This window comes from Prinia subflava, chromosome 3, assembly GCF_021018805.1.
Source record: "Prinia subflava isolate CZ2003 ecotype Zambia chromosome 3, Cam_Psub_1.2, whole genome shotgun sequence".
Classification (NCBI taxonomy): Eukaryota; Metazoa; Chordata; class Aves; order Passeriformes; family Cisticolidae; genus Prinia; species Prinia subflava.
In genome coordinates, this window is record NC_086249.1 from 77,643,762 (window position 1) to 77,658,138 (window position 14,377).

Consider the following 14,377-nt stretch of genomic DNA (forward strand, 5'->3'; position numbering starts at 1 on the left):
ATCACACAATATTCCTTAAGATTCTTGATGAAATGATGAAAACAGTCAAGAAAAATAAATCTGAATCCATTAAATTTTGTTAACAAAATCTAAGTTTTAAATTTAATTAAGTTTAAAATTTAGTTTCTCACTTCCATACTGAAATCAGTAAAATCCTAAAGCCTTTTTTACACTTCAGGCTTTTCTGTGAATAACCCTTGTCCAGCTGGGCTTTTCAGAGGAAAAATATGGTTTGTAAAATTCCAGAAAACTTCAGGATTCATACATGTTTTAACAAATCCCATTCACCAGGTGCTTAACGTCACCCCACAAGCAGCAACAAATGCAGCTGACCATTTCTTTGCAAAAATTACCAATGCAGCTATTTTTCATAACTCTGCTAACTTTTTTGAAATACCAAACCGAATCTGATTCTCACTCAGCAATCTCCTTTATATAACTTAAAGACAAAAGTATTCTTCTTATTTCACTTGGAGTTTCCAGTGACAGAAAAAGAGTCTGCTGAAAGAATACATGAACACAAAAGCTGGGAACTACTGGGGCAGCATCTTCAGTAGGCTGCCAATATTTGACTCCATGCCCCAACACTTTAGATTGTTCCCTTTAGCCATTGGATTTCACTACACTAAACATGATTCTCTAAAATTTCTGAGAGCCAGCCCTCTCAACACTCAAATACAACTTACCAGAGGCAGGAATCAGCCCCCAAAAAATGGCAAGCATCATATTCACATTCTTTTCTCACAGGGAATTTGCACCTTTTTATGCTCTAATTATTTCTACATGTTCAGGTAGTAGCAGCTGTCAGCCTGCTTTATCTACACATGGTGGGAAAGTTATCTTTTTTCTTTTGAATGCTGACCCTGCCAAAATTGTTCCTACTTTCTCATCAGATGGCTGAATTATTGTGAAGTACTCTACAAGGGATGATGGTGTGGTTACAGTGTTCAGAGGTTGCAGCTGCACACTGCCTCTGTGGCACTTCTCATCAGGAGCACTCTTGCCTGCTCTGACCATCAGTCTTTAGTTGAAATTCCAGATGCATTTTAGACAACAAACTGAGAAGGTTGATTAGAAATATCAAATGACTCCTGTGTGAGAAGATGAGATAAACGTCACCTTCAGAGAGAAATAACTGAGGAAGGATGTGATGGAGGTTTGCAGGAAGAATTGCTTGAAGAAGGGTAGAAATTTTAAAATAATGAAAGTATTTTTTCATACAACAAATAATTAAACCTTGGAACTCACTACCCCAAAATGTCAAGTACAGTAAAACTCTTTTATTTTTCCCTTGTGTTTTGAAGAGGCTCTAGAGAAGGTACAAACAACATTTACTTGTGAGAGCTGTAAGTATAAATTCAACCCTCAGGTCTGCTGTGTTCAATTTGCAGGGGTTAAACAGTGTGAAAGGGATGTAGAGCACCCAGAGGCTTCTTCTAGAGAATTTCCCCCAATTGCTGCAATTCTCTTGCCCCAAATCTTGAGGGTGAAAATCCAGTTTTGACTCTGCAGCTTTTCCACACTTTAAGAATAGGGAAGGATTACTGAAAGAGCTACAACCAGCCCTTTGACATCATGGCTTGAACACAACAAGGATGATTTGAGGTCTGAGTATGCAAATCAAATGCAAATGTTTGGAAATAGGTGACACTGATGATTCTTGCTGGATCATGCTCTTCACTGCATAAGAAGACCTGTTTAGAAGTACATAAAGCTGAAATTTTTAGGTATGAGTGTCTCCAAGGGCTGCTGTAGTAAATGGAAACTGTGAGTGCTCTGTCTTTTTGCCTGGGTAGGCACCCCTATGCATGCACCCTTTTTTTTGTTTGTTTGGGGTTTTTGGTTTTGTTTTTTACTTTTTATAGTAAGAGGAAAGTGTGTTTTGTATGCTGTTGGTGATGAAGTTTTCCCATAAAGAAAAGCTACATTTAGTGCTCCAAGAAGCTGCAGTGCCTCCTGTCCCCCCTTCCTCCCTCCCTTGTTTTCTCCCTGCTTCTCTTCTTCCATCTGCGTAACAATTCAAATCATATGGCATGTTGGGACAATCTTGTATATGTTTGAAGGAGAGAACATACCACCTGTTTTCCTTTGCTTTCTTCCCTATTTGTGACCTTCTATTTTATGCTATAGCCCAGACCACCTCAAACCCCAAGGATTTGGAAGCATCCATGGACACCAGTGGAAGGAATGCTCCAGCACGTGCTCTTGCCTGACTTTGGCATGGATGGGCAAAGATACTGGAAGCTGTCATCTGACCCTTCCAACTACTGTGTTCTCCTCTCCCTGGGGTACCACCAACTACATCTCAGAGGCTTTCAGAAGAATCCAGAGGGAGGAAAATATCCCCTCAGCATGCTTAACAGTGTGGGAAGAGATGGTAGGAGTGTGAGCATGGCATGGTCAGTGTACAGTTAAGAGCACCATTTTGCTACACTTGTTCTATAATGAAGCATTTCAAAAATAGTGCAAACTGCTGCAGCTTTTTTTTTTTTTTTTTTTTTTCTTTTTTTTTTTTTTCTTTTTTCTTTTTTCTTTTTTCTTTTTTCTTTTTTTTTTTTCCCCATGAATTCTGGAACTTACCTTGACCATGTTGCAAAGGTCTGTCTGCCTCCTGAGTCTTTTTACAAACTCTTTAGCTTCTGTTAAAGAAGAAGAGGCAAATGTTTCACATCATTAATATTTTACAGTTGAAAATACATTAATGAAGACATCTTTTAAGTCAGAAAGTAGTTCCCTAGGGGAGATTTGGAGGGTAATGGAAGGCACAGTAAGGGCACTGAGCCAGCATTATGGGATGGGCTGGGGACCCTTGCAGTCAAAGCTTGCAAGGAGAAGCTGCCCAGCTCACCACCCTTCCTTCAAAGTGAATCTATTAATCCATTAGGTACAGGAAAAAGTTTTTCATTATTTTCTTACATTTAAAACTTCCTAATTAGGACTTATGCTTTTTTACTTGTATGGTTTCAGGTGACTGAAGGCTATGTTAAATCTAAACCTGCTGTATTTTGTTTAGATAATTTACATTTCAACCTTTATGCATCTATAATTCTGCAGCACTGTTGATAGGAGTTGGTTTATTTTGTTCTACTTTTATCCTGTTTATAATGTGTTATATGTAATTATAAAAAGCATGGTCTGAGAAGATCCTTTCTCAGAGAAAAAAATATAACTGTTGCTCAGTTGCAGGAAAATAAAGTATAAAGCAACTTCTGTAGACAGACAATGATTTTCAAATAATTTGTGTTGAAATTTTGTGTTTCTGTGATATTTGTACAAACCAGAAAGACCAGGATGTATTTACAAAAGGTCACAGCTGATTAATTACATACACTTCTATACACACAGAGGTTAAAAACACATTACTGTATTTGGTCTATCAAGCACTCAAATGTAAGAAGTGCCAAAATTAAGCCTGTCTGCAATATTGAGCATATGAATCCTAACACAAACTTTTGCCTACACAGGAGCCCTGCTTTAACACTGTGAAGCTGGTCTTCAGTCAATGAGCAAGTGAACAACATGATGTTTTAGTCAGAATCTTCAGCTTAACAGGTATATATGTGTGTGTGTGCATATTTACAAACACACACATACACCACAGCTTTGTAGAAAACAGATTTTTTCTAATTGTCTTCTGATATCAGTCATATTTTCCCTATGGGACTATGGCTTTTTTCCTTTTATATTGGACTGCTACAGCCAATAACTAATTTATCAGCATAAAGCCACTTGTAAGAGGAAGAGACACAATAATATCTGAGTTTCAGATGCATGTTGCATATTATTGGTCATCTACACGGCCACAGCAATCATGGCAAGAGACGGATCTGTAAAAAGCATTAAGTACATTTTAGTTTACCAGAAATGGGAAATACTTTTGGCTTAAGTTTGTTCTCACATATTATGCAAGACTATTTATTTTTAACTGTATCCCAAATAACTCTAGTTGTTGCTGCTATCACTGTTACATTAACTATTTTTTTTTTATAATTTAAGAGTTTTCTAATACAATCTTCTCTGCAGTTTAACCAAAGATTATTTTTGAAAGTATTTCTCTTACTCAAACCTACCATTAGACTTGGACGTTTGGAGCAGTAATGGAAAACCTCCCAAAGGATTAAGCATCCAACATTTAACATTTTCACTGAATGATCTGATTAAGTCTATGTGTTGAGCAGGCACCTCCTCCAGGAAATCAGGAAGTAGAATGTTCTCCAGTTCCTAAAATACAAATTCATGCTGCTGCACTTGACTGGTGTACCAGAGATATTTACAGCAGCATGAAATAAAATTATATTGATAATTTAAATATAAGTGAAAAGAAACACTTTTTTTTTCTTCCAATTAAGCAAGAGCTAAGCTACCTTTTTTAGCAGAAGGACAAAGATCCTAAGAGTAAATGTTGCTTCCTGAATTAATTTCTAGACAATACTTAGTGATCTCTGGAAATGAGAAGCAAATTATTTTTATTAGAAAACTGCATATTTCTATGTGGAAGGTCACTGAGAAATGCAGTAGTGTTCTCAAAGGAAAAGTAACTCTTATAACCTGGAAAACCATCATTAGTTGAAATTTCAGCCACATAACCTCATGCCAGAACCAAAGACCACATTTGTAACAGCACACTCCATTGATATTAGGAACTTTCAAATTAATATATAGGAGCAAAATGGAAGCTATCTCAATTCCACTGGCTCCTTTCAAAACCAAAACCCATACTAGGCTGTCTCAGAAGGAGCCAAAAGATAGAGATGAGGAATAAACAAAAATTCCATTGTACAGCACAAAAGACAGAGAGGGCCCTTCTCCTTAGAACTGCCAAAAAGACACAAACACGTAATAGCATCATTACTACAAGCAAATATGTGTGCAGTACCTTGAATAGATACCTATCATAGCTTTTCAACAGCTGGCACACATCTGGCAGGCACATCAGTTCTATTCTTTCAGGCTGCAGAGAAGTCCAGAACGACATGATACAATCTTCCACCTGTCACACAAAGTTCTTTATGAATTTTTACTGATTTTACACTTGTGGAATGTCAAGTATAATTCAGCAAGACAATGCACAAGCACAGAAACAAAGGAATGACCGTGGAGATGGGCTCGTTGCTTGGCCCACCCTGGCAGGGCTCCCGTGTAAGTGGAAGCATGCTGGGGATGCTGCAACAAGCTGAACCTCACCAGGCAGTGTACAAAAAAAGGAAAGAAACAAAGAACTGTGCCATGGATAGGAGGATGTAATTAAAGATGTGTATCCATGGCTATGTGTTATATGCTCAGCTCAGACTTATTGATGTGCCAGGAGGGCTCAGGATATATGTACAAACTCAGATTCTTGAAGCATGTTGTGCTAATTCAGAATTTTAAAATAACTTGACCGAATGCCCCTTTTGTCCATAAATCATCATCTACCTTAGCTCAAACCATCAAATAAATAAGCTACACAGACACAATTTTGCCCTTACAGTTTTTTGCTGTTGTCAGAGTAAATGTTATGAAAGAAAAGGCATACCTTGTCAAGCTTGGTCTCTCTCACCATTTGTAAAATAACTTGACAATAGTTGTAGTAGTCATTGGCAAGCAGTGCAATCTGTTACCAAAAAGAGGGTACAAAATGATCTCACAGGAAAAAAGCTAACTTGTTTTATGGCTACGTACTTTGAACGTACCAGTTCATAGGGGTATGTTTCACTTTGTGCTTGCTCTCCAAAGAAGAACTGGTTGAAATCAGGAGAAAGGTAATGAAATGTCTCCTGTTCAGTCTTCAGATAAATGACAGATGGATAATACTGCAAATCCTTACTCTTGATGGATCAGAATTTATTTTGGACAGAAAAAAAAAATTGCAATTATTTTGTCAGTTTGGTTAAAGGTATTAAGTATTTTCTTATGTGATTTTATAATAAGATGTATTTTTTTAGAGAAATGTTTGTCCTTTTTTAGAAAATTGGGGTGGGTGAAAGGAATAAGAAGGACTGTCTAAATATTTAAGTCCTAAACTGTACATGAATTTCTTTTCAAAACCAGTAAATATTTAATGCTATACACATCTTCCGTATATATTTCCTATGGCGCTCATATCACACGTGTAACCCACTGGGTAAGTGGCTGTCCTGTGGAGATGACAGGACATCTCCCACTGTCTGTCACTGTCACCGCACTCATTCCTCCACCCCAGCACTCAGTAGAAGTAAGACAGACATCCAACCTCTCATTTTCTCCTCACTTTGGTCCACATAAGTCTGTGGCTCATGCTCTGCTGGCTGATATCCAGCAAGCCTGGTGTCAGGCCATCCTGTGACACCTTGCTGAGGGGAGAACTGCCACAGGTTAGTTTTGCATCAGCCCTTTTCAGTGGGCAGGGATTGTGCTCTTTTTTCTTAATCATTTCCTAGTATTTAAGTACTTCTTATGACAATAACCTCTGAGCATGTTGAAAAGACATTGTCTCAAGGGCTGTTAACATGGGCAAGGAAGGTTGTTCCCCTCTAACTCCCCTAATATTCAAAACCTGAACTGTCAGCCAACTGTCAACAATTTCCGCTCTCAGTACAGACAAAATTATTTGAGCTAACGTTAAGACAACAAAAATATTTAGCTAATGGGTGAAATAGGAGCTGGAAAAGTAAGCATGTAGTGAGATTACACAGGCCAAGATTATTTTGAGGAAGGTGGGCTAGCTGTATTTCATCAGAACATATTAGATAGCATATTAGATAGCAGTTATAATTAAACACACAGAAATTTTGTTATGTCTAATGTATCTGAAACTCACTGGTCCTTTTTTTTGTCTAGTCTTCTTGTAATCAGCTGCATTTTCAGAACTCCAGGAACTTCTACTGTGATAAAATATATAACAGAATAAAAGCCAAACAAGCATTCAAAAGCTCACTGATTTGTTCTGTATTTAGTAAGAAAATTACCTCAAACTGGATAGACTACACTAGGTTGGAGAATTGTATTTGGGAAACAAACCCTGTTCCCTTTCCGGCCATTTGGTAATCCCATGATTTTCTAACCAATCTGGGACCAATTTCTGAAATTTAAGATGAAACTGAAACATTCATTTTAATAACAATTAACCATTTAACAGTGCAACGTCTTTGAACTTCTTGCACCAGAACCGTGGGTTTGTATTTATAGTTGCAGTTTGTTTGGAATGGTAGTAACTATTACAAATATGAAAATAACAAAAGCATTACAATCCTTTTGCTTAGATTTCCCAGTTATTACATTTTCTGCATCATACATAAGTTTAGATGACATTTGGTTTCTGACTGTTTCCCATTTACTTTGCAAGTTTGCCATGGTGTTCCACACAGTCAGAATTTACCTGGGCCTGCAAAGGCTGGACCACTGGCCTGTTGCTGAAAGCAGGCACAACAGGCTGCTTTCTTGCTGTACTTGCTCCTATCCCTCTCCCTGCCTGTTTTGCTGAGCCTAATGGCAGCAGAGGGAGTAAAAGGGACATGCTGCAAAAATTTGATGTCTTCAGTCAAGCCTGCATCTGCTGCTAACACCTGCTCACTGTCTGTGGATGCATTTCAAACTCAAGGGCGCTGTTGGACTTGGCTGTTTGGAAGGGTGGAAGGTGATCTAGTCAGATCCTGGCTACTGCTGGGATGCATTACAAACCAGGGCACCACCATACGGCCTGAAGGGACAGAGGACAAAATGTAACAATTTATCTGCTGTAAACTCCAGCCACTGAAAATGCTTCCTCTGCACTCTGCCATCCACAGGACTGCCCTTGCCACCTTTCCCTGCTCTGTGCCATGAAGGCTGTGCTCCAGCAAAACAACCAATTTGGCTGCCCAGGACAGCACACAACATTCATGCTGAGTATGTCTGGCAATGCTGGTGACTCCTTCTCCTGAACATTTTAGAAGTGGTGACTGGACAAAGCAAACATATGCAAGTAGAGATGTTTCATAACACTTCTTTCAAATAGGTCCTTCCTGCAGATTTCTAAAGCCTGTGAAATCAACTTAATTAATACTTTCCAGCTCCTGCTCTCCCTGAGAAGGCGGCCAGCTGTATCTTCTGCCTCTGCTACTATGGCAACACGGATCAGCACAGCCCGCCTCCGGTGCGCTGCCTCCCTCGGCAGCCTGGCCCCCACTCCCCTGGCACAGGGACGTCGAGGAGGGACAAGGAGTCCTCTGTGCCCCGCAGCCAGCCAGGAGCTCAGTGCTGGTTAAGTGCAAACACCTAGAGAACACTAACAAACAGTTCTGTGTGCTCCCGCTGTTAGCAGAGGGGGCTGGGGCTCACCTGGTGCTTGGCTGCACTTCAGAGATGCTCACTTCCTCCGGAGAGCAGTGCCTGGGTAAAGACAGAACACACAAAAGAGGAGGTGGGTGGGAGAAGGGGAAAATGGGTGGCAAAATTCGCGAGTTTCACCATCTTTCTTGCGGAGTTTGGGTAATGCTATAGGGTGGGAACTAAAGCTAAAATGGGAAATACAACAATGGGGATGAAATAAAGAATAACAGACTCTCAAATGGGAATGACAAAAGAAAATGAAAGGGGGGAAGGTGGTGAATGTGCATGCAGTTGACTGTCAGATTACACAGAGATCAGAAAAGTTAATTTGCTAAAAGAAAAATCAATTTTTTTAATGAAAAAATAATAGGTTTGCTTCACTAGCCAATCAGGAGCCTAAACCTTGCCTATTACTAGAATCAAAAAAAAAACAACTCTTACAGAACCAAAATTCAATGGCAGTTTTTGCACACTGCTGTATTCTGAGCCAGATCAGGTACCATTTTAAGGAGAGCTTGTCCTCAAAGCTCTCATTCTGAATGGGAACACACTCTATTGTAATACAAATCAGTAAATACCATATTCCCTCATGTCAGTAATACATTTGGAGACCTCATTGACTACAGTTTCATATATTTACACTAATTTCATAGCACCACCAGAGCTGTGGCACCCATATCTTCAAAGAAGTGAAGATTTCTAAATGAACCAATTCACAGGTGCTGTATAAGACCATCCTCATCATTCCTTGTGTGAATATGTTCCCAAACACAGGGTCCCAGGGTCCAGGACCACAAACTATCAAAATGCAAACACTTTCTTTGTATTTAAAGACAAACCATTATAATCTTACTGCCATTTCTGAGACACCAGCAAGCATAGCTCCCAAGCTGCCAGATCCTTCAGAAGCCTAGTTCCTCACTACCAGCACCATGTCAGTTGCTATTATGGTCAAGAAATATCCTTTTCAGTAATTAGAAAGAGTGGTTCATTGTTTTGAAACCATTTTTTCTTTGCCAACCCACAGGCTGGATGGATGCTGTGATCTCAGCCAGGTTCAGAGATCTACTTTCCTCTCTGGTAGGTGTGACAGAAAAAGCATCTGCATGTTGGATTTCATTCAGGCATGGGAGGGCGCAGTAGTTATTTAGGACACCTTCATTACTGAAACAGATATCCCCAGCCTCTGCCTGAGGGAAATGGCAACAAGCCAGAGAAGTTATCCCATTAGAGGGGTCTGGACAACAGACTGGCACTGGACTGCACTGAAATGGTACATTAAAAATCTTCTTCACTCTGATTTGGAAATTTCCACACAAATACACTCTCAAAAATGGAGATTATAGGTCAAATACCCTGCTGTGTTTATACATATGATTACTTATATGAGAACACAATTTCTTATTGCAGGTAAAAAAGTGTTCAAGTTTTAATTACTTTTTCAAATTTTCAATTTTTTATGTAAAAAAAAAAATCTAGACTTTTCCATTGCTGGTTTTATCAGTTTTATTGGATCATGAAAAATTAACTGAAATCCTACTGATAGCACAGTAAAGATGAGTTATTTCTTTCATGACTTAATTGCAAAAAATTTACAAAACTCCACACAAATGACAACTAACTCACTTATTTGGTTAAAGCAGATGCTTTTTTAGTATGTGACCTAATTATTTCTTTCAGAGTTGTGCTACTCATCCTCCTCTGGCTGTGTTTTGTGCTTTTCCACTGCTTTCTCTCTGTTTTCTCCTGCTGTGCTATATGAGATACTAAGAAGTAATTGTGACACCCATCTGCCCAGGTGTTGTAGGCTGAATGTTGGCTTGGGACAGGGACATGTAGCTGCATTTAGAGTGGAAGCTGTTCTAATTTCAGCTGTCTGGCTTCACTCAACATCTTCGTGTCTTCTTGAAATTGTCTTCAATGAAAGAAGTATCAGACAAGACAATTTTGTAGGACTTTTCTACTGCAGCTAGAAAGATGATCTTTGTCTGAATAAGATCTTTCTTTAGATTTTGACTTTTTTCTAATCTGAAAAGTTAAAGAATCACAGAATCATAGAATAGTTTGGTTTGTAAGGGATGGTCAAGGCTTATCCAGTCCAACTTCACTGCCATGGACAGTGACACCTTCTACTAGAGCAGGGTGCTCAGGGCTCCATCCAACCTGGCCTTGAACACTTCCAAGGATGGGGATCCACAGCTTCTCAGGGCAACCTGTTCCAGTGCCTCACCACCCTCACTGTAAAGAATTTCTTGCTAATATCCAATCAAAGCCTGCCTTCTTTCAGTACAAAGTCTTTCCCCAGCTCTCCTGTTGGTTCCCTTTAGGTACTGGAAGGTGCTTATAAGGTCTCCCTGGAGCCTTCTCTTTTCCAGGCTGAAGAACACCAATTCTCTCATCATTTCTCAGTAGGACAGGTGTTTATCTTAAGAACCAATATCAAGATCAGTAGGTGGCTAGTTGATGTCAGTCCTTTCCCTGGAATGCACATCCAACTCCTTGGCTTGACCAAATTAAATACAGCTTTTCAGGAGTAGGTGTCTGGGCAGGCACCTCTGCAGCTGGTGGAGGAGCAGGAGGCCTGCAGCAGCCAGAGCAGCAGCTCCCCTATGGTTGAGCATGACCTACAGGGTGTTCCCCAGCCCATAGAGGAGATGGCTCACTTCCATGAGGAGGGTCAAAGAAAGAAGCTATGCTGGCATATGTGGTGTGTCTGTCTCCCAGCAGTGGCTAAAGTCCCTCTTTCTGCACCTGTCCCAAACTTCTTTGGTTTCTCCTACTTTACATTTTTTTCCTCATGTTTCTACACTGGGAGGAAAAAAGAGCAACAATTCAAATCATTCTGTTTTCTCTCAGCTCTCATATGAACAGAACCATCAGCTTTCCTTTTATGCCCGTCAAGATTGCTGTTTTTAAGTGATGCTGCAGGGAAACATCTTTCTTTCCCTGAAGAGGAAAGACCAGCAGAGACTTAGCCAGAGACCTGCAATATCCCTTAAGACCTTTTCTCATTGTGGTTGTCAAGCCTTAGGCCTGTTCTGGGTAGACTGGGTACAGAGGAAGTGAAGGATATCACTTCAGTAAGCGTGACATGGAAAACCAGCCTCAGATTTCCTATTAATAATTTGTTTAGTCTCACAACAACAGACTGCCAGTCGATCATCTATAGAACCTGATCCTCTGTCCTGTCTCAACATTTACCCTTGTCCCTCTATGGATTTCTGCTACATTACCTGCCATAAAACCTGTGAAGAAAGGCAATAAACCTATGGGTGTAATTTTTCTATATTCTTCCAAAGAGTGGACTCAGTTAAGTAAATATTATATAAAATGTCACAGAAACAGTTTCAGCATCACCAGATATCTGGGTCTCTATAGGCTGACTTGTATGCCCCTAGCATTCATGCCATAGAATAATGCTGTATCTCCATATTAAAGAACAGAAACCTAATTAGAGAATTCACCAATATACACACTGAAGTAATGGACAAGACTGGAAGAGAATGAGAATGAGAATACAAGCCTGGTCGTCAAAGTCCAAGGCATATTCTGCACCTAATTTTTTTCTTCAGTGTAAAGGAGTGCAAAACTGTTGCAGAATGGCAGCATTATCATTCCCTTCCCTTCTTTATTTTTTTTCCCCTGGGAAGCAATTCAAGCCTGTGGTTTGTTTATCTGAACCATGAGCTCAACCATGAGAATTCTTCCTCTCCTGCTCACAACATGCTCCTGTCTATCCTTTAACCTACCGTAGTATCTTACATTCACTTTAGGCTTTTAGGCTTTTAAGTTTTGCAATCCATTTTTACTTGTTTTACACATTTTCTTATTGATGTTCTCTTACAAGAGGTGATTTTAAAAATCTGATGTTATAAAATCAGGTGAATGATGTATTTTTGAAGTACTGCTTCAAGTATTAAAAATGCCAGATAACATGATTGTGTGTAGGACTCTTCAAAACAGCACAGTCATTTATACTTTAATACACTTCTTCAGCCTACTGTTTAATGAGAAAGGTGACAGAATGTCAAGAAGCTATTTCAATATGTTTTTTTTGAGCTCCCATTTAGAGTCTCAATACATTAAGCTCTTCTTTTAGGTTCAGCATGAGTTCCTGCTCTTAAGATCTACGTGGCTAAAATGTCCACTTTTAGGCAGTCTAATTAGGCAATGTCTGTTTCCAAATGCAGCTTTTCTATTAGGGCACAGCACTTAATGGCACAGCACTTTCACAGAGTTTATAGTGAGAAGAAAAATACAATGCTACTGTCAGTGTTCAACAGATGATTTACAGATTTTCATGGACAGAAAACATATAGACTGTCACGTGGTATGTTTTGATTAAAACATTGTAAAAAAACAAACCTGAGATAATTTTGTTCATACAGAAGACAGCAAAAACGCGCATAAAAGGAAGACTCCTTCTTGATAGCTACTCCATCATAATGATATCTAGAAATAAAAAAATATGAACTGTATGATTTTCAACATCAGCAAATAAATAATAATCCTCTTTTGAAAGCAGATGATCATTCTATTTAACCAAGAAAAGATCAAGTAGAAAAAGATGTTTTTTTAAATTCTGTTGAATGCTTATTTTACCAAACAGAAAATAATTACACAAACTTTTTACAAACTCCTTTTAACAGTTTTTGTCCTGAAATGATACCCTCTTCTAAATGAAATAAAACTTAAGCCAGTGAATGGAGTGCCTCAGATTTGTACAGGACAGTTAGTGAAGTCAGAACCAGGCTCTTAGCAGACAGAAGTCCCCACATCCCCACAAATGCGAAGGATTTAATGCAGCTGTTCCTCATTTACAGTAGCTCAGTGACTGGATGGCCCATCTGTGTCATGGCAAGCTAAAACTCAAGAAAACTGCCAGACTTCCTCTAAGATTTATCTGAGCTCAGTGAGCAACAGAGCTGCCACCTCTGCTACCAAGGTGCCACCAGCTGGCTCCTCCAGGCTGGGCCACCAGGAGCCAGGGGAGCAGTGCCGTGGTTTGGGGCCACCTGCAGCCAGGAGCAGGTAACCTTCTGCTGAAGGGAAGAGAGAGCACTGAGGCTGCCAAACACCATCCCAAATCCTGTCTGTTGTGAGGAGAAGCCTAGGAGTGTGTGAAGTGAGCTACTCCCAAGGATCTCCTGGCTCAAGCTGATAGCAAGTCCAGACTACTGGAGACAAGTCACAGATCAAGTAAGGGCATGTTGTTCTCAAAGCCCATACTTGACAGCTACACAAAATGCTTGTAAAATTATTCATTAAAACATCCCTTTTCCTACCCTGGATGTTCAGCATGCAAGTATAACTTTGGATATGAAAAAGCATCAAACTCTCTGCACTCTAGAAGAGAGGGAAGGGAAAAGAAGGGACCTTTAAGAGGAGGACCTGGAGTTGTCTGATTTCTATGGTTTGAGACTGTACAGCATTTCCACTGACCATCAGTATATGCTGGGTCACTCCATGGATGTGTGCAAGGACAAAAAGCACAATACAGACATTATTCACGGCTGCCACCCCTGTGCATCCCAGAGCAACCTTTCCTGGCCTAGAGGTGCAGTGTCTGAAGAGCTCTCAGTGAGGCTGTGATGTCTGGCAGACGCTTCATGCAAACCCTGCTGTTAATAGCCAAGACAAATTGGAGCACTAAGGTCCAAAAAAAAAAAAATCAGTCCAATCTGGAATTCATGCCTTACCAAAGCATATCTGATGTGATGGTTTTCATGGAATTAACTCTATTTTAATATCCTTGGTTACACCATTAATTACTCTGGATCTTGTGTTGTGTTATAGATTTGCAATAAACAATTCAGCTGCCATATCACAGTGCTGGGGCTGAAGAGTCAGCCACTTTAAAATTTTATTAGGATAGTTATAAATAACATTTTCAAAGAAAGGACACAAACCCTATACCTGATACTCCCTGCTGTGGTCCGTTTTCTTGTCACCAGGCCTGGGAACACTAACTGAATAAGCTGTATAAACAAACAGAAAATTAGAGATACTTGGCAAATTCATTCTAAGATTCAAAAATTTATCTGGCACACTTTTTTGTCTTTAATCACTTTGTTTGCTTTTCATCATTTCCAAGCTAATACCTGTTCTT

The 14,377-nt window shown here is 39.6% G+C and overlaps 1 protein-coding gene across 3 annotated transcripts in view; it reads right to left on the bottom strand.

The window, feature by feature from the left end:
• RFX8 (regulatory factor X8) overlaps positions 1-14,377 on the bottom strand; it is a 47,937-nt gene that overhangs the window by 12,006 nt on the left and 21,554 nt on the right. For all 3 annotated transcript variants that reach the window (XM_063392605.1, XM_063392603.1, XM_063392604.1), the window contains 9 exons: positions 14,185-14,246; positions 12,634-12,720; positions 8,278-8,328; positions 6,779-6,839; positions 5,673-5,807; positions 5,516-5,593; positions 4,877-4,990; positions 4,071-4,221; positions 2,581-2,639 (listed from right to left, as the gene is read on the bottom strand). In XM_063392605.1, coding sequence (XP_063248675.1) covers positions 2,581-2,639; positions 4,071-4,221; positions 4,877-4,990; positions 5,516-5,593; positions 5,673-5,807; positions 6,779-6,839; positions 8,278-8,328; positions 12,634-12,720; positions 14,185-14,246 — 798 coding nt within the window. The remainder of the gene's footprint in view (positions 1-2,580; positions 2,640-4,070; positions 4,222-4,876; positions 4,991-5,515; positions 5,594-5,672; positions 5,808-6,778; positions 6,840-8,277; positions 8,329-12,633; positions 12,721-14,184; positions 14,247-14,377) is intronic.